Consider the following 19,853-nt stretch of genomic DNA (forward strand, 5'->3'; position numbering starts at 1 on the left):
CATCCATCTATCCACCCATCCATCCACCCATCCATCCATCCATCCATCCATCCATCCATCCATCCCCCATCCATCTTTCCCTCCCCCATCTATCCATCCCCCCCATCCCCCCATCCATCCACCCATCCATCCCCCATCCATCCCTCTCTCCCCCATCTATCCATCCCCCCATCCATCCATCCATCCATCCATCCATCCATCCATCTATCCATCCATGCACTCTGTTGCTCTTATGCTGCCTCTATACATTCTAGTGTTGTTAGTAGGTGTTTCTAGATATACTCTATAGACATAGTGTTGTTAGTAGGTGTTTCTAGATGAACTCTATAGACATAGTGTTGTTAGTAGGTGTTTCTAGATGTACTCTATGTACATAGTGTTGTTAGTAGGTGGATGGATGAGAGTTTCACTAGGTTATCAATGTGGTTACCACTAGGTTACCATTGAGGTTACCACTAGGTTACCACTAGGTTACCAATGAGGTTACCAATGAGGTTACTACTGAGGTTACTACTGAGGTTACCACTAAGTTACCACTAGGTTACCACTAGGTTACCAATGATGTTACCAATGAGGTTACTACTGAGGTTACTACTGAGGTTACTACTGAGGTTACCACTAGGTTACCATTGAGGTTACCACTAGGTTACCATTGAGGTTACCACTAGGTTACCATTGAGGTTGCCACTAGGTTACCACTAGGTTACCACTAGGTTACCACTAGGTTACCACTATTTTACCAATGAGGTTACCACTAGGTTACCATTGAGGTTACCAATGAGATTACCACTAGGTTACCATTGAGGTTACCACTAGGTTGCCACTAGGTTACCACTAGGTTACCAATGAGGTTACTACTGAGGTTACCACTAGGTTACCATTGAGGTTGCCACTAGGTTACCATTGAGGTTGCCACTAGGTTACCACTAGGTAACCATTGAGGTTGCCACTAGGTTACCACTAGGTTACCAATGAGGTTACCACTAGGTTACCACTAAGTTACCAATGAGGTTACCACTAGGTAACTATGCTCTTGTCTATGCTCTTGTCAAGGGTCTAGGAATGCAACATGTTAGTTCTGTGTCTTGTCAAGGGTGTAGGAATGCAACATGTTAGTTCTGTGTCTTGTCAAGGGTGTAGGAATGCAACATGTTAGTTCTGTGTCTTGTCGTGGTTACTGTATACAAGGGTGTAGGAAAGCAACATGTTAGTACTGTGTCTTGTCGTGGTTACTGTATACAAGGGTGTAGGAATGCAACATGTTAGTTCTGTGTCTTGTCGTGGTTACTGTATACAAGGGTGTAGGAATGCAACATGTTAGTTCTGTGTCTTGTCGTGGTTACTGTATACAAGGGTGTAGGAACACTGCATGGCACACTCCTGACATGCTCTGATGACGTACATTGTGACATCAGTAAATACCACTGTTCTGCTCCACGTCCTCCGCACTGCTTCCTAAATGGACCAGTTAGTCCAGGGCTGATTGAACTTTTTAGTTGGAGCTCCCTTCATTGAACAGGATTCCTGCACCCCCCACTCCTCTTATCCTTTTTACGCCAGACCTGGTCCCTGCTTCCTGTCATTCCCCTGTCACCATGGATACCAACACATTAGACTCAACATCTCCCGGCAATTTGCCTTTCTAAAGGGCACCATGTTCAACTACGTCTTATTCTCCATCCCCCTTCCTCCTTCCATACATCCCTCCATCCATCATTCCATCTATCCCTCCCTCCCTCCCTCCCTCCCTCCCTCCCTCCCTCCCTCCCTCCCTCCCTCCCTCCCTCCCTCCCTCCCTCCCTCCCTCCCTCCCTCCCTCCCTCCCTCCCTCCCTCCCTCCCTCCCTCCCTCCCTCCCTCCCTCCCTCCCTTCCTTCCTTCCATCCATCCCTCCCTCCCTCCCTCCTTCCTTCCTTCCTTCCTTCCTTCCTTCCTTCCTTCCTTCCATCCATCCATCCATCTATCCCTCCCCTCCTCCTTCCTTCCTTCCATCCATCCATCCATCCATCCATCCATCCATCCATCCATCCATCCATCCATCCATCCCTCCCTCCCTCCCTCCCTCCCTCCCTCCCTCCTCCCTCCCTCCCTCCCTCCCTCCCTCCCTCCCTCCCTCCCTCCTTCCTTCCTTCCTTCCTTCCTTCCTTCCATCCATCCATCCATCCATCCATCCATCCATCCATCCATCCCTCCCTCCCTCCCTCCCTCCCTCCCTCCCTCCTTCCTTCCTTCCCTCCATCGCTCCATCCATACATCCATCCATCCCCCCGTCCTTCCTTCCTTCCATCCATCCATCTATCCACCCATCCATCCACCCATCCATCCATCCATCCATCCATCCATCCATCCATCCCCCATCCATCCCTCCCTCCCCCATCTATCCATCCCCCCCATCCCCCCATCCATCCACCCATCCATCCCCCATCCATCCCTCTCTCCCCCATCTATCCATCCCCCCATCCATCCATCCATCCATCCATCTATCCATCCATGCACTCTGTTGCTCTTATGCTGCCTCTATACATTCTAGTGTTGTTAGTAGGTGTTTCTAGATATACTCTATAGACATAGTGTTGTTAGTAGGTGTTTCTAGATGAACTCTATAGACATAGTGTTGTTAGTAGGTGTTTCTAGATGTACTCTATGTACATAGTGTTGTTAGTAGGTGGATGGATGAGAGTTTCACTAGGTTATCAATGTGGTTACCACTAGGTTACCATTGAGGTTACCACTAGGTTACCACTAGGTTACCAATGAGGTTACCAATGAGGTTACTACTGAGGTTACTACTGAGGTTACCACTAAGTTACCACTAGGTTACCACTAGGTTACCAATGATGTTACCAATGAGGTTACTACTGAGGTTACTACTGAGGTTACTACTGAGGTTACCACTAGGTTACCATTGAGGTTACCACTAGGTTACCATTGAGGTTACCACTAGGTTACCATTGAGGTTGCCACTAGGTTACCACTAGGTTACCACTAGGTTACCACTATTTTACCAATGAGGTTACCACTAGGTTACCATTGAGGTTACCAATGAGATTACCACTAGGTTACCATTGAGGTTACCACTAGGTTGCCACTAGGTTACCACTAGGTTACCAATGAGGTTACTACTGAGGTTACCACTAGGTTACCATTGAGGTTGCCACTAGGTTACCATTGAGGTTGCCACTAGGTTACCACTAGGTAACCATTGAGGTTGCCACTAGGTTACCACTAGGTTACCAATGAGGTTACCACTAGGTTACCACTAAGTTACCAATGAGGTTACCACTAGGTTACCATTGAGGTTACCACTAGGTTACCACTAGGTTACCATTGAGGTTACCACTAGGTTACCACTATGTTACCACTAGGTTACTACTAGGTTACCAATGAGGTTACCAATGAGGTTACTACTGAGGTTACTACTGAGGTTACCATTGAGGTTGCCACTAGGTTACCATTGATGTTACCACTAGGTTACCATTGAGGTTACCAATGAGGTTAGTACTGAGATTACTACTGAGGGGATGGATGGATCAGATATACACTCGGTTTCCACTGAGATCAGATTTGGGCTGCCTGTGTAAACTCAGCCACTGTGCCATACTAAATGTGGCCCAGGTCTCAGAGAGACAAAGTCATCATTCCAGACTGATATGGGGAAATGAGGTTTGTAGTTAGTGTTGACAGTAACACTGATTAGTGTATGATGAAACCATACACATTTCTCACCCATACATGGTCCCGTGTAGCTCAGTTGGTAGAGCATGGCATTTGCAAAGTCAGGGTCAGAGTTGTGCGTTCGATTCCCAATGGGAACCAGTATGAACGGGGAACATGGGGAACCAGTATGAACGGGGAACATGGGGAACCAGTATGAACAAGGAACATGGGGAACCAGTATGAACGGGGAACATGGGGAACCAGTATGAACGGGGAACATGGGGAACCAGTATGAACGGGGAACATGGGGAACCAGTATGAACAAGGAACATGGGGAACCAGTAGGAACAAGGAACATGGGGAACCAGTATGAACGGGGAACATGGGGAACCAGTATGAACAAGGAACATGGGGAACCAGTATGAACAAGGAACATGGGGAACCAGTATGAACAAGGAACATGGGGAACCATTATGAACAAGGAACATTGGGAACCAGTATGAACGGGGAACATGGGGAACCAGTATGAACAAGGAACATTGGGAACCAGTATGAACGGGGAACATGGGGAACCAGTATGAACAAGGAACATGGGGAACCATTACGAACAAGGAACATGGGGAACCAGTATGAACGGGGAACATGGGGAACCAGTATGAACAAGGAACATGGGGAACCAGTATGAGCAAGGAACATGGGGAACCAGTATGAACGGGGAACATGGGGAACCAGTATGAACAAGGAACATGGGGAACCAGTATGAACGGGGAACATGGGGAACCAGTATGAACAAGGAACATGGGGAACCAGTATGAACGGGGAACATGGGGAACCATTATGAACAAGGAACATGGGGAACCAGTATGAACAAGGAACATGGGGAACCAGTATGAACGGGGAACATGGGGAACCAGTATGAACAAGGAACATGGGGAACCAGTATGAACAAGGAACATGGGGAACCAGTATGAACGGGGAACATGGGGAACCAGTATGAACGGGGAACATGGGGAACCATTATGAACAAGGAACATGGGGAACCAGTATGAACAAGGAACATGGGGAACCAGTATGAACAAGGAACATGGGGAACCAGTATGAACAAGGAACATGGGGAACCAGTATGAACGGGGAACATGGGGAACCAGTATGAATGGGGAACATGGGGAACAATTATGAACAAGGAACATGGGGAACCAGTATGAACGGGGAACATGGGGAACCAGTATGAACAAGGAACATGGGGAACCAGTATGAACAAGGAACATGGGGAACCAGTATGAACGGGGAACATGTGGAACCAGTATGAACAAAAATGTATGCACTCACTAGATGAATCCATACACATTCCCCCCATACAAACAGACTTAAAGGTATTCTTCAATATCCAGTTCTGTAGTATGAACATTCTCACAAAGCACATGGCTTACTGTTCCTAAGTGCTATGTCAAGAGTAACCCCCATGTAATTAGAATATTTAATAGGATCTCTATGGTAACCCCCATGTAATTAGAATATTTAATAGGATCTCTATGGTAACCCCCTTCACAGCTTCATCAAAGCAGTGCTTTCAGACCAGAATGTACATCTTGATCTCTCCTGTCTGAGGAACCGGGTGGCAGGGTTGGCTTCCCTAAGATGCTAAGTGGACTTGTACCTGTCAGTGAAAGATGAATCATCAAATATCCAATGTGCTGTTATACACGTATCTCTGATGCAATCCATCCTTCAACTGGCAGGGAAGGACTCAGCATGTCAGGGTTGTACATCATGTTAATAACTATGTATTGTTGTGCTCACTGTATACTAGGCTTCTGCATGGAATTTAAGAATTCATTAGGACCTACTCTTGACGTACACTGTGGGCCTTTAAAGCCCTGAGAATCAACAAGTTTGTCGTGAGTTTGTGAGTCTACAGTACTGCCAGCCTCTCTCTGTTCATCCCTCCAGCCTCTCTCTGTTCATCCCTCCAGCCTCTCTCTGCTCATCCCTCCAGCCTCTCTCTGTTCATCCCTCCAGCCTCTCTCTGTTCATCCCTCCAGCCTCTCTGTGTTCATCCCTCCAGCCTCTCTCTGTTCATCCCTCCAGCCTCCCTCGGTTCATCCCTCCAGCCTCTCTGCTCATCCCTCCAGCCTCTCTCTGTTCATCTCTCCAGACTATCTGTTCATCCCTCCAGCCTCTCTCTGTTCATCCCTCTTCTGTTCATCCCTCCAGCCTCTGCTCATCCCTCCAGCTTCTCTCTGTTCATCCCTCCGGCCTCTCTCTGGTCATCCCTCCAGTCTCTCTCTGTTCATCCCTCCAGGCTCTCTCTGTTCATCCCTCTAGACTCTCTGTTCATCCCTCCAGACTCTCTGTTCATCCCTCCAGCCTTTCTCTGTTCATCCCTCCAGCCTCCCTCGGTTCATCCCTCCAGTTTCTCTCTGTTCATCCCTCCAGCCTCTGTTCATCCCTCCAGCCTCTCTTCATCCCTCCAGCCTCTCTCTGTACATCCCTCCAATCTCTGCTCATCCCTCCATCCTCTCTTTGCTCATCCCTCCAGCCTCTCTCTGCTCATCCCCCCAGCCTCTGTTCATCCCTCCAGGCTCTCTCTGCTCATCCCTCCAACCTCTCTCTGCTCATCCCTCCAGCCTCTCTCTGCTCATCCCTCCAGCCTCTCTCTGCTCATCCCTCCAGCCTCTGCTCTTCCCTCCAGCCTCTCTCTGTTCATCCCTCCAGCCTCTCTGTTCATCCCTCCAGCCTCTCTCTGTTCATCCCTCCAGCCTCTCTCTGTTCATCCCTCCAGCCTCTCTTTCTGTTCATCCCTCCAGTCTCTCTGTTCATCCCTCCAGTCTCTCTCTGTTCATCCCTCCAGTCTCTCTCTGTTCATCCCTCCAGCCTCTCTCTGTTCATCCCTCCAGCCTCTCTCTGTTCATCCCTCCAGCCTCTCTGTTCATCCCTCTAGTCTCTCTGTTCATCCCTCCAGCCTCTCTCTGCTCATCCCTCCAGCCTCTCTCTGCTCATCCCTCCAGCCTCTGCTCATCCCTCTAGCCTCTCTCTGCTCATCCCTCCAACCTCTCTCTGCTCATCCCTCCAGCCTCTCTCTGTTCATCCCTCCAGCCTCTCTCTGCTCATCCCTCCAGCCTCTGCTCATCCCTCCAGCCTCTCTCTGTTCATCCCTCCAGCCTCTCTGTTCATCCCTCCAGCCTCTCTCTGTTCATCCCTCCAGCCTCTCTCTGTTCATCCCTCCAGTCTCTCTTTCTGTTCATCCCTCCAGTCTCTCTCTGTTCATCCCTCCAGTCTCTCTCTGTTCATCCCTCCAGTCTCTCTCTGTTCATCCCTCCAGCCTCTCTCTGTTCATCCCTCCAGCCTCTCTGTTCATCCCTCTAGTCTCTCTGTTCATCCCTCCAGCCTCTCTCTGTTCATCCCTCCAGCCTCTCTCTGTTCATCCCTACAGTCTCTCTGCTCATCCCTCCAGTCTCTCTGTTCATCCCTCCAGCCTCTCTCTGTTCATCCCTCCAGTCTCTCTTTCTGTTCATCCCTCCAGTCTCTCTCTGTTCATCCCTCCAGTCTCTCTCTGTTCATCCCTCCAGTCTCTCTCTGTTCATCCCTCCAGCCTCTCTCTGTTCATCCCTCCAGCCTCTCTCTGTTCATCCCTCCAGCCTCTCTGTTCATCCCTCTAGTCTCTCTGTTCATCCCTCCAGCCTCTCTCTGTTCATCCCTCCAGCCTCTCTCTGTTCATCCCTACAGTCTCTCTGCTCATCCCTCCAGTCTCTCTGTTCATCCCTCCAGCCTCTCTGTTCATCCCTCCAGTCTCTCTGCTCATCCCTCCAGCCTCTCTCTGTTCATCCCTCCAGATGTCCTTGTTCACCACAGGCAGATCAGACACCTGTCACTATTTTGTCACCTCCTAGTCACAAGGATGTCTGACACATCTCTTCCTCCAGCTGTCTGCCATCTTCTCCTCTCTCGGGTCCTTGACAACTCAAGAGCTGCGATGTCATACTTACTGTTCCACCACTTGTTCGCAGTGATCGGTTTTACTAGAATATCCAAGAAATGTGTGTCATGGTAACGTGTGCATTGAGGAAACCAACCATGGTAGTTTTTATTTATTTCAGATGCAGTAGTCATACCAATGCATAATGTCAAAGAACAGAAAAAAACATTGCAACTGAAATGCATGTATTGAGTTAAAAGAAACTAAATGTTGTTTGACATTGTTATGGTAATTGGCCTTGGGATCTGAGGCATCTGTCACTTTGAAACTACAGTGCCTACGTCATTTCCACATTGTTAGGTTGTTTTGATGTTTTGTTTTATCCCGGCTTACATGGGTCTATGTGCCAATTAGTAATAACAGCGGCTGGATTACCACCCTGCAGCATCACTGCTTTCAACGCCTACCATATTCAACTGGAAATAGGCTTATATGCAGACCAAACCTTTGAAAAGAGAATATGCATATTTACATGTTAGAGCTGAGCTGTAAGGCTTCTTAATTTTGAGTCCCAAATGGCACCCTATTCCCTACATAGTGCTCTACTTTACCTATGGACTCTGGTCAAAGGTAGTGCACTATGTAGTGAATAGGGTGCCATTTGGGAGTTCATCAATGTGAAGGAGGCATTCAGCTCAGCTCTAACATGTAAATATACATGTGTAATTTTCAAACGCTGCGTTTAAGACTATTTCCAATATCAATAAGGTGGGCGTTCAAAGCATTGACCTAGTATGTTTCACCATGCGTGTGATGCAGACAGAACAACAACAGCTGTGTGAATGGGGTGTGATGCAGCCAGACAACAACAGCTGTGTGACTGGGGTGTGATGCAGCCAGAACAACAACAGCTGTGTGAATGGCATGTGATGCAGCCAGACAACAACAGCTGTGTGAATGGCGTGTGATGCAGCCAGAACAACAACAGCTGTGTGAATGGTGTGTGATGCAGCCAGACAACAACAGCTGTGTGAATGGCGTGTGATGCAGCCAGAACAACAACAGCTGTGTGAATGGGGTGTGATGCAGCCAGACAACAACAGCTGTGTGAATGGGGTGTGATGCAGCCAGAACAACAACAGCTGTGTGAATGGGGTGTGATGCAGCCAGAACAACAACAGCTGTGTGAATGGCGTGTGATGCAGCCAGAACAACAACAGCTGTGTGAATGGCGTGTGATGCAGCCAGAACAACAACAGCTGTGTGAATGGCGTGTGATGCAGACAGAACAACAACAGCTGTGTGAATGGCGTGTGATGCAGACAGAACAACAATAGCTCTGTGAATGGCGTGTGATGCAGACAGAACAACAACAGCTGTGTGAATGGGGTGTGATGTAGCCAGAACAACAACAGCTGTGTGAATGGGGTGTGATGTAGCCAGAACAACAACAGCTGTGTGAATGGCGTGTGATGCAGCCAGACAACAACAGCTGTGTGAATGAGGTGTGATGCAGCCAGAACAACAACAGCTGTGTGAATGGCATGTGATGCAGCCAGACAACAACAGCTGTGTGAATGGCGTGTGATGCAGCCAGAACAACAACAGCTGTGTGAATGGTGTGTGATGCAGCCAGACAACAACAGCTGTGTGAATGGCGTGTGATGCAGCCAGAACAACAACAGCTGTGTGAATGGGGTGTGATGCAGCCAGACAACAACAGCTGTGTGAATGGGGTGTGATGCAGCCAGAACAACAACAGCTGTGTGAATGGGGTGTGATGCAGCCAGAACAACAACAGCTGTGTGAATGGCGTGTGATGCAGCCAGAACAACAACAGCTGTGTGAATGGCGTGTGATGCAGCCAGACAACAACAGCTGTGTGAATGGGGTGTGATGCAGCCAGAACAACAACAGCTGTGTGAATGGGGTGTGATGTAGCCAGAACAACAACAGCTGTGTGAATGGGGTGTGATGCAGACAGAACAACAACAGCTGTGTGAATGGGGTGTGATGTAGCCAGAACAACAACAGCTGTGTGAATGGGGTGTGATGCAGCCAGAACAACAACAGCTGTGTGAATGGGGTGTGATGCAGCCAGAACAACAACAGCTGTGTGAATGGGGTGTGATGCAGCCAGAACAACAACAGCTGTGTGAATGGCATGTGATGCAGCCAGACAACAACAGCTGTGTGAATGGCGTGTGATGCAGCCAGAACAACAACAGCTGTGTGAATGGTGTGTGATGCAGCCAGACAACAACAGCTGTGTGAATGGCGTGTGATGCAGCCAGAACAACAACAGCTGTGTGAATGGGGTGTGATGCAGACAGAACAACAACAGCTGTGTGAATGGGGTGTGATGCAGCCAGAACAACAACAGCTGTGTGAATGGCGTGTGATGCAGCCAGACAACAACAGCTGTGTGAATGGGGTGTGATGCAGCCAGAACAACAACAGCTGTGTGAATGGGGTGTGATGCAGCCAGAACAACAACAGCTGTGTGAATGGCGTGTGATGCAGCCAGAACAACAACAGCTGTGTGAATGGGGTGTGATGTAGCCAGAACAACAACAGCTGTGTGAATGGCGTGTGATGCAGCCAGAACAATAACAGCTGTGTGAATGGTGTGTGATGCAGCCAGAACAACAACAGCTGTGTGAATGGCGTGTGATGCAGACAGAACAACAACAGCTGTGTGAATGGTGTGTGATGCAGCCAGAACAACAACAGCTGTGTGAATGGTGTGTGATGCAGACAGAACAACAACAGCTGTGTGAATGGGGTGTGATGCAGACAGAACAACAACAGCTGTGTGAATGGGGTGTGATGCAGACAGAACAACAACAGCTGTGTGAATGGGGTGTGATGCAGACAGAACAACAACAGCTGTGTGAATGGGGTGTGATGCAGACAGAACAACAACAGCTGTGTGAATGTGGTGTGATGCAGCAAGACAACAACAGCTGTGTCTTATCAGTAAGTAGTGTACAGGGCCAGATCAGATGGCAGGGTTGTCTTGGGAGGTTTCACGTGTGCTTTGAAGCGTCCTTTTTCTTTGCGCACACACACACAAACACACACACACACACACACACACACACACACACACACACACACACACGACACACACACATACACACACAAACACACACAAACACACACAAACACACGACCCACACACATACACACACACACACATGACACAGACACACACACACACAGACACATACACACACACACACACAAACACACACACACACACACACACACATGACACAGACACATACACACACACACACAAACACACACACGACACACACACATACACACACACACACAAACACACACAAACACACACACACACACACACACACACACACACAACACACACACACCCACACAGGCGTGCACACACACATACATGCACACACACACATTGACACACACCCGCGAGCACGTGCACACTCACACAGTCACACACACACAAACAGACACTCGCGCACACGCACAGTAGCATTAGCATGTCAATAAGACACACAGCCTCGTCCAGGTAATGTTGGATAAGAAGAAAACATAATTATATCAACAATATTTGAAATGGAGATTGGTGTTCTGGCATCATCTCTGGAGGTGGCTGTCTCAGCCGTGAAATACAGGCCCTGTCCAAAATGGCCCCCAAAGGGCACATAGGGTTCTGGGCAAAAGGAGTGCACTATAAAGTGTGCGATCTGGGATGCAGCGTTAGACTAACAAAGAGGTTAATTATCATGTTCTCTTGGTGTTTCCTTAACAAAAACATCTTTCAACTGTATCTCTGTGGATGGTACACTGGTTTGCTGCTGTGTGGAGAGAGAATGTGTTATAGAGTCTCCTTCAACACCTGTCTCTAGAACTACTGTCTGCTGTTTGGAGAGAGAATGTGTTATAGTTCTCCTTCAACAGCTGTCTCTAGATCTACTGTCTGCTGTGTGGAGAGAGAATGTGTTATAGTTCTCCTTCAACACCTGTCTCTAGATCTACTATCTGCTGTGTGGAGAGAGAATGTGTTATAGTTCCTCTTCAACAGATGTCTCTAGATCTACTGTCTGCTGTGTGGAGAGAGAATGTGTTATAGTTCTCCTTCAACAGCTGTCTCTAGATCTACTGTCTGCTGTGTGGAGAGAGAATGTGTTATAGTTCTCCTTCAACACCTGTCTCTAGACCTACTGTCTGCTGTGTGGAGAGAGAATGTGTTATAAGACTCCTTCAACACCTGTCTAGATCTACTGTCTGCTGTGTGGAGAGAGAATGTGTTATAAGACTCCTTCAACACCTGTCTAGATCTACTGTCTGCTGTGTGGAGAGAGAATGTGTTATAAGACTCCTTCAACACCTGTCTAGATCTACTGCCTGCTGTGTGGAGAGAGAATGTGTTATTGTTCTCCTTCAACACCTGTCTCTAGACCTACTGTCTGCTGTGTGGAGAGAGAATGTGTTATAGTCTCCTTCAACACCTGTCTCTAGACCTACTGTCTGCTGTGTGGAGAGAGAATGTGTTATAGTCTCCTTCAACACCTGTCTCTAGACCTACTGTCTGCTGTGTGGAGAGAGAATGTGTTATAGTTCTCCTTCAACACCTGTCTAGATCTACTGTCTGCGTGTGGAGAGAGAATGTGTTATAAGACTCCTTCAACAGTCTGCCAGGCTGTCTGGTTCATATATACTGTCACTGAAACCATAAGAAGAAAGATCGAGAAAAGGAGGAGGAGGAGGAGGAGGAAGAGACTTTATGTAACGTAGCATTATGCAACATACACAAACACAACTACACACACACACACACACACACACGCACGCACGTACGCACGCACGCACGCACGCACGCACACACACACACACACACACACACACACACACACACACACACACACACACACACACACAACTACACACACACACACACACACACACACAACGACACACACACACAACTACACACACACACAACTACACACACACACACACACAACTACACACACACAACTACACACACACAACTACACGCACACAACTACACACACACAACTACACACACACAACTACACACACACCTGGGGGGAAATCTGAATACAGCAATCTCTTTTTAATTACTTTGAATAAGGTAATGTCTTTCTGTTTAGATTTGCTTTCTAAATACATCTGACATGACTCACACCAAACAAATGTGGTTATTAATATATTTTAACCTTATTTTAACCTTTAACCTTTTAACCTTTATTTAGGCAAGGGGAGCCCCATTGAGACCAAGGTCTATGTTTTGAGGGAGCCCTTCACATAGTCCAATAAATGACCTAAAAGGACAGGGAGCATTGGAAACACACACAGATGAATACAAATATGAATGGGTTCCATACCCTCATTCCAAAAACACACATTGCATGTCTTCGTGCTCATCTCCTCGAACTGAGAAAACATGACTCTATTTTAAATTATAGTGATGCAAACTGAGAGGTATAGGGAGATCATGTGGCATAATATTGGTGCGCTATCTCTTTCTAAAGCAGGCAGTTGTATAAGAGTTGAAAAGAGGACTATGTGTGTGCATGAATTCAGGGAAAACATTTGCCAGCCGCGTCCACAAAGGCGTGATTAAAATCCCTCCTGGCCATGGGTAAACATCACTTCATTTTCTCACATGGCCTGAGCATGGGTTAGTCAGTATCTCCAGTGGCTTCCATCAACATGGGTTAGTCAGTATCTCCAGTGGCTTCCATCAACATGGGTTAGTCAGTATCTCCAGTGGCTTCCATCAACATGGGTTAGTCAGTATCTCCAGTGGCTTCCATCAACATGGGTTAGTCAGTATCTCCAGTGGCTTCCATCAACATGGGTTAGTCAGTATCTCCAGTGGCTTCCATCAACATGGGTTAGTCAGTATCTCCAGTGGCTTCCATCAACATGGGTTAGTCAGTATCTCCAGTGGCTTCCATCAACATGGGTTAGTCAGTATCTCCAGTGGCTTCCATCAACATGGGTTAGTCAGTATCTACCGTGGCTTCCATCAACATGGGTTAGTCAGTATCTCCAGTGGCTTCCATCAACATGGGTTAGTCAGCATCTCCAGTGGCTTCCATCAACATGGGTTAGTCAGTATCTCCAGTGGCTTCCATCAACATGAAAGGTGCACTCTGCAATATATCCTGCTGTTCATTGGTCATTTCAATGAAAGCATCTCCAGCCTCATCCCTCAGCTTAATAGCAAACTACGTGACGGGGCTGCAGTTTTTTTCATTTTTTGAATGAAGTATCTTTTCTAATTCAAGAGGATGGATGTGTTGCATGTTAATCTAATCACTATACAGTACAGTACAGTGTGGATGTCTTGGATTTGGAAGGAGCTGACACATGCTCAACTGTTTCCCCTTCTTTGTGTAATAACACTCAGATTACCACAGCTCAAAAACAGGAAGTACTGAAACCATAGAGTGTCTGAACTGACATCAGTTTAATCCTCTCACTACCCACTGTACATGTCACTTCCCTTTCACCAAGCTTATTAAGGCTACTTCTTAATTCACTGATCCTCTTTTTCATGGATTCACGGGCAAATTCAGGCTGTTGCTTTATCTGCTTAGAGGAAGAATAGTGATGGACAAGCGCGCGCACACACACACACACACACACACACACACACACACACACACACACACACACACACACACACACACACACACACACACACACACACACACACACACACACACACACACACACACAGAGTTTTGTATTGCTATCCTTGTGGGGACCAAATAATTGATTTCCTGTCACGCCCTGACCTTAGAGAGCCATTTTATTTCTCTATTTGGTTTGGTCAGGGTGTGATGTGGGGTGGGCATTCTATGTTTTGTTTTCTATGTTTCATTATTTCTATGTTTTGGCCGGGTATGGTTCTCAATCAGGGACAGCTGTCCATCGTTGTCTCTGATTGGGAATCATACTTAAGCTTCACGGTACCCTGTCCTGAACAGTAATGGTACCCTGTCCTGAACAGTAATGGTACCCTGTCCTGAACAGTAATAGTACCCTGTCTCTAGCAGTAATGACACAGGGTACCATTACTGTTAGAGACAGGGTACCATTACTATTAGAGACAGGGTACTAATTACTGTTAGAGACAGGGTACTATTACTATTAGAGACAGGGTACTAATTACTGTTAGAGACAGGGTACTATTACTGTTAGAGACAGGGTACCATTACTGTTAGAGACAGGGTACTATTACTGTTAGAGACAGGGTACCATTACTGTTAGAGACAGGGTACCATTACTGTTAGAGACAGGGTACCATTACTGTTCAGGACAGGGTACCATTACTGTTAGAGACAGGGTACCATTACTGTTAGAGACAGGGTACCATTACTGTTCAGGACAGGGTACCATTACTGTTAGAGACAGGGTACCATTACTGTTAGAGACAGGGTACTATTACTGTTAGAGACAGGGTACCATTACTGTTAGAGACAGGGTACCATTACTGTTAGAGACAGGGTACCATTACTGTTAGAGACAGGGTACCATTTCTGTTCAGGACAGGGTACCATTACTGTTAGAGACAGGATACCATTACTGTTAGAGACAGGGTCCCATTACTGTTAGAGACAGGGTCCCATTACTGTTAGAGACAGGGTCCCATTACTGTTAGAGACAGGGTACCATTACTGTTAGAGACAGGGTACTATTACTGTTAGAGACAGGGTACCATTACTGTTAGAGACAGGGTACCATTACTGTTCAGGACAGGGTACCATTACTGTTAGAGACAGGGTCCCATTACTGTTAGAGACAGGGTCCCATTACTGTTAGAGACAGGGTACCATTACTGTTAGAGACAGGGTACCATTACTGTTAGAGACAGGGTCCCATTACTGTTAGAGACAGGGTACTATTACTGTTAGAGACAGGGTCCCATTACTGTTAGAGACAGGGTACCATTACTGTTAGAGACAGGGTACCATTACTGTTAGAGACAGGGTACCATTACTGTTAGAGACAGGGTACTATTACTGCTAGAGACAGGGTACTATTACTGTTCTGGACAGGGCACCATTACTGCTAGAGACAGGGTACCATTACTGTTAGAGACAGGGTACTATTACTGCTAGAGACAGGGTACTATTACTGTTCAGGACAGGGTACCATTACTGTTAGAGACAGGGTCCCATTACTGTTAGAGACAGGGTACCATTACTGTTCAGGACAGGGTACCATTACTGTTAGAGACAGGGTACCATTACTGTTCAGGACAGGGTACCATTACTGTTAGAGACAGGGTACCATTACTGTTCAGGACAGGGTACCATTACTGTTCAGGACAGGGTACCATTACTGTTAGAGACAGGGTCCCATTACTGTTAGAGACAGGGTACCATTACTGTTAGAGACAGGGTACTATTACTGTTAGAGACAGGGTCCCATTACTGTTAGAGACAGGGTACCATTACTGTTAGAGACAGGGTACTATTACTGTTAGAGACAGGGTCCCATTACTGTTAGAGACAGGGTACTATTACTGTTAGAGACAGGGTACTATTACTGTTAGAGACAGGGTACCATTACTGTTCAGGACAGGGTACCATTACTGTTAGAGACAGGGTCCCATTACTGTTAGAGACAGGGTACCATTACTGTTAGAGACAGGGTACTATTACTGTTAGAGACAGGGTCCCATTACTGTTAGAGACAGGGTCCCATTATAAAATGTATTTGTCTAACTAACCAATATACCATTTAGCAGAAGCTTTATATTTGCAGTTCAGACCTACTGTGTTTTATACCTGAGTAGAATAGTTATACGACACTTCGATGCTTTTCTGACTGCTTTTATGTGATCAAACTGTGGTGCATTATGGGAATCACAGAATTGACACAGTCAATTCTTCTAATAATCTTAGGCTCGTATGTGCTGATCTAGGATCAGGTCCTCCTCATCCATATAACGTCATTCATTATTATCTAAAAGATCAAACGGATCCTATATCAGCTATCCCACTCTGAGACGCTTTGTGAATACTGGTCTATGAAGTTGATGTTGTTGGCCATTGCTGTCCCGCTCACTCATGTTCTTCACAAGGTTTTACCATCCAGAACCTCATTGTCCCTTTTCTTGGTCATGAACAGGGTGTCTGTACCATGACAACAGCCTTCCTTCACTTCTTCTTTCTGGCGTCGTTCTGCTGGGTCCTGACGGAGGCTTGGCAGTCCTACATGGCCGTTACTGGGAAGGTCCGCACCAGGCTCATCAGGAAGAGGTTCCTCTGTCTGGGATGGGGTGAGTGTCTCTGTCTGGGATGGGGAGAGTGTCTCTGTCTGGGATGGGGTGAGTGTCTCTGTCTGGGATGGGGTGAGTGTCTCTGTCTCATGGGTCATGACTCTGAAATGTCTTGGTCTCTCTCTATTGGTTCGTAGCTCTGTTCTTTAATGTGTCTATTTATCTCTCTGCCCCTCCCTTATCTCTCTCTCTCTCTCTCTCTCTCTCTCTCTCTCTCTCTCTCTCTCTCTCTCTCTCTCTCTCGCTCTCTCTTCATCTGGGATGTTGTTGTCTCTGTCGTCCTCCTGTCAGCTAGGTTCTGTGTTGCAGTGCTGATGTGCTCCCTCCACTCCAACTCTCCTAGGGATCTGTAGCTGATAGCTAGGATTTAACCAAGGCCTCTGCAGTGTTTTAGCACAGCGAGGCTTGTCTTGTTGTTGTTGTTTTTCAGGGTACAGCTAGCTAAACGAGAGTCATAAAGGAAAGTAGTGTATGTATGATTATTATTAAGTATGTCTATATAGATATACATCAGGCCACAGAGAGAGAGAGAGAGAGAGAGAGAGAGAGAGAGAGAGAGAGGGAGAGAGGGAGAGAGAGAGAGATAGAGAGAGAGAGAGAGAGAGAGAGAGAGAGGGAGAGAGAGAGTGCGAGAGAGAGACAGAGAGAGTGAGAGAGAGTGAGAGAGAGGGAGAGAGAGAGAGAGAGAGAGAGAGAGAATGGACTACAGTATACAGTGATGCTCTAGCAGGGGCCGGGCTGTGTGTGTAGACTACTGTGAGAGGAGTGAGAGAGAGAGGTGACTCTCTAGCAGGGGCTGTGCTGTGTGTGTAGACTACTGTGAGAGGAGGGAGAGAGAGATGACTCTAGCAGGGGCTGTGCTGTGTGTGTAGACTACTGTGAGAGGAGGGAGAGAGAGAGATGACTCTCTAGCAGGGGCCGTGCTGTGTGTGTAGGCTACTGTGAGAGGAGGGAGAGAGAGGTGATGCTCTAGCAGGGGCTGGGCTGTGTGTGTAGGCTACTGTGAGTGGAGGGAGAGAGAGGTGATGCTGTAGCAGGGACCGGGCTCTATGTGTAGGCTACTGTGAGTGGAGGGAGAGAGAGGTGATGCTGTAGCAGGGACCGGGCTCTATGTGTAGGCTACTGTGAGAGGAGGGAGAGAGAGGTGATGCTGTAGCAGGGGCCTGGCTGTGTGTGTAGACTACTGTGAGTGTGAGCAAGTGACACAGGAACAGGGAGGAGGGAGGGAGAGATGAGATACCTCAACCAACCAAGCCAACTCTCGCTGTAGTAGACTAATAGCTAGCTAGCTAGGCTAATTATCATCCAATATGATGACGTAGTATCTGTCTTGACTGCATCAAACGGGGAGAAGCTAGTTAAGCTAGCTAGCTAGGCTAATTATCATCCAATATGATGATGTAGTATCTGTCTTGACCGCATCAAACAGGGAGAAGCTAGTTAAGCTAGCTAGCTAGGCTAATTATCATCCAATATGATGATGTAGTATCTGTCTTGACTGCATCAAACAGGGAGAAGCTAGTTAAGCTAGCTAGCTAGGCTAATTATCATCCAATATGATGATGTAGTATCTGTCTTGACTGCATCAAACAGGGAGAAGCTAGTTAAGCTAGCTAGCTAGGCTAATTATCATCCAATATGATGACGTAGTATCTGTCTTGGCTGCATCAAACAGGGAGAAGCTAGTTAAGCTAGCTAGCTAGGCTAATTATCATCCAATATGATGACGTAGTATCTGTCTTGGCTGCATCAAACAGGGAGAAGCTAGTTAAGCTAGCTAGCTAGGCTAATTATCATCCAATATGATGACGTAGTATCTGTCTTGGCTGCATCAAACAGGGAGAAGCTAGTTAAGCTAGCTAGCTAGGCTAATTATCATCCAATATGATGATGTAGTATCTGTCTTGGCTGCATCAAACAGGGAGAAGCTAGTTAAGCTAGCTAGCTAGGCTAATTATCATCCAATATGATGACGTAGTATCTGTCTTGGCTGCATCAAACAGGGAGAAGCTAGTTAAGCTAGCTAGCTAGGCTAACTGAGGCTGCATGCACTTTCTCTTCCTACAAACAACAACTCCATTCAGAATATAATGTAGCAGGCTACCTGTTGGCTCTGGGTCGTTGTAGCCTGTCCTTTTCCTTTGAAGGGAAATTAAAACATTTTTACCATTTTTTAATCTTCATCATCCCAACATCAACATGTGAAAATGGTGTGTTTCTTTATTTTGTAGTAAAAAAAAGAAGATAGGTGTTTCCAGTGACCAACCAATTAGAAGGCGAAGTAAAATTACAAGATGCACACGGATGGTGTCATTGGAAACACTTATCTTCCTGTATCTTCTTTACTACAAATCATAGAAACACTCCATTTTAACATATGTTGATGTTGAATTAACATATGTTGATTCCATCATTTTAATGACATCTTCCATTGATTAGATATCTCCTAACGTTTGTGCCACACAGAGGCTCTATGACTGTAGCCTATTGCCGCTTTGATGACTTCTGATTGGCCAACAACAACAACATGCTACATGCGCCCCTCTCGTGAAAAGCAAAGAGCAGCAGCATAAATTATACCATTTCTCTCTGTCTCTACTGCAGCAGTCGTGTTCTGATCTGTATGGGTCCTTCTGGACAAATCAGTTAAAATGACACATACCAGAGACCCATGACATTCATATCAGATCCGACAGTATTTAGAATTCTGGATCCAGACAGGCTCTGGTCCCGGATCAGGTCTCAGGTATTCAGGTACAGGTGGGTCTGTGAAGACCTCTACGGACGTCTCATCCAAGGACTTCTTACTTACAGCAAAGACACTTCCCAAATCTCTATTAAGAATCCAATTGATTACGAAAGAGCCCACACACTCATTCCTCCTGTTACCTAGCAACAAACACGACTCTCTCTCTTCATTCGTCATTGCAGTTCTAGGCCGAACTACAATAGGGACAATGTTACCGATAAA

At 46.7% G+C, this 19,853-nt stretch overlaps 1 protein-coding gene across 6 annotated transcripts in view; it reads left to right on the plus strand.

Moving 5' to 3' along the window:
* LOC109884157 (adhesion G protein-coupled receptor B3) overlaps positions 1 to 19,853 on the plus strand; it is a 107,494-nt gene that overhangs the window by 36,182 nt on the left and 51,459 nt on the right. For all 6 annotated transcript variants that reach the window (XM_031816011.1, XM_031816012.1, XM_031816015.1 and 3 more), the window contains one exon: positions 16,732 to 16,882. In XM_031816011.1, coding sequence (XP_031671871.1) covers positions 16,732 to 16,882 — 151 coding nt within the window. The remainder of the gene's footprint in view (positions 1 to 16,731; positions 16,883 to 19,853) is intronic.

This window comes from Oncorhynchus kisutch, unplaced genomic scaffold (genome assembly GCF_002021735.2).
Source record: "Oncorhynchus kisutch isolate 150728-3 unplaced genomic scaffold, Okis_V2 scaffold728, whole genome shotgun sequence".
Lineage (NCBI taxonomy): Eukaryota > Metazoa > Chordata > Actinopteri > Salmoniformes > Salmonidae > Oncorhynchus > Oncorhynchus kisutch.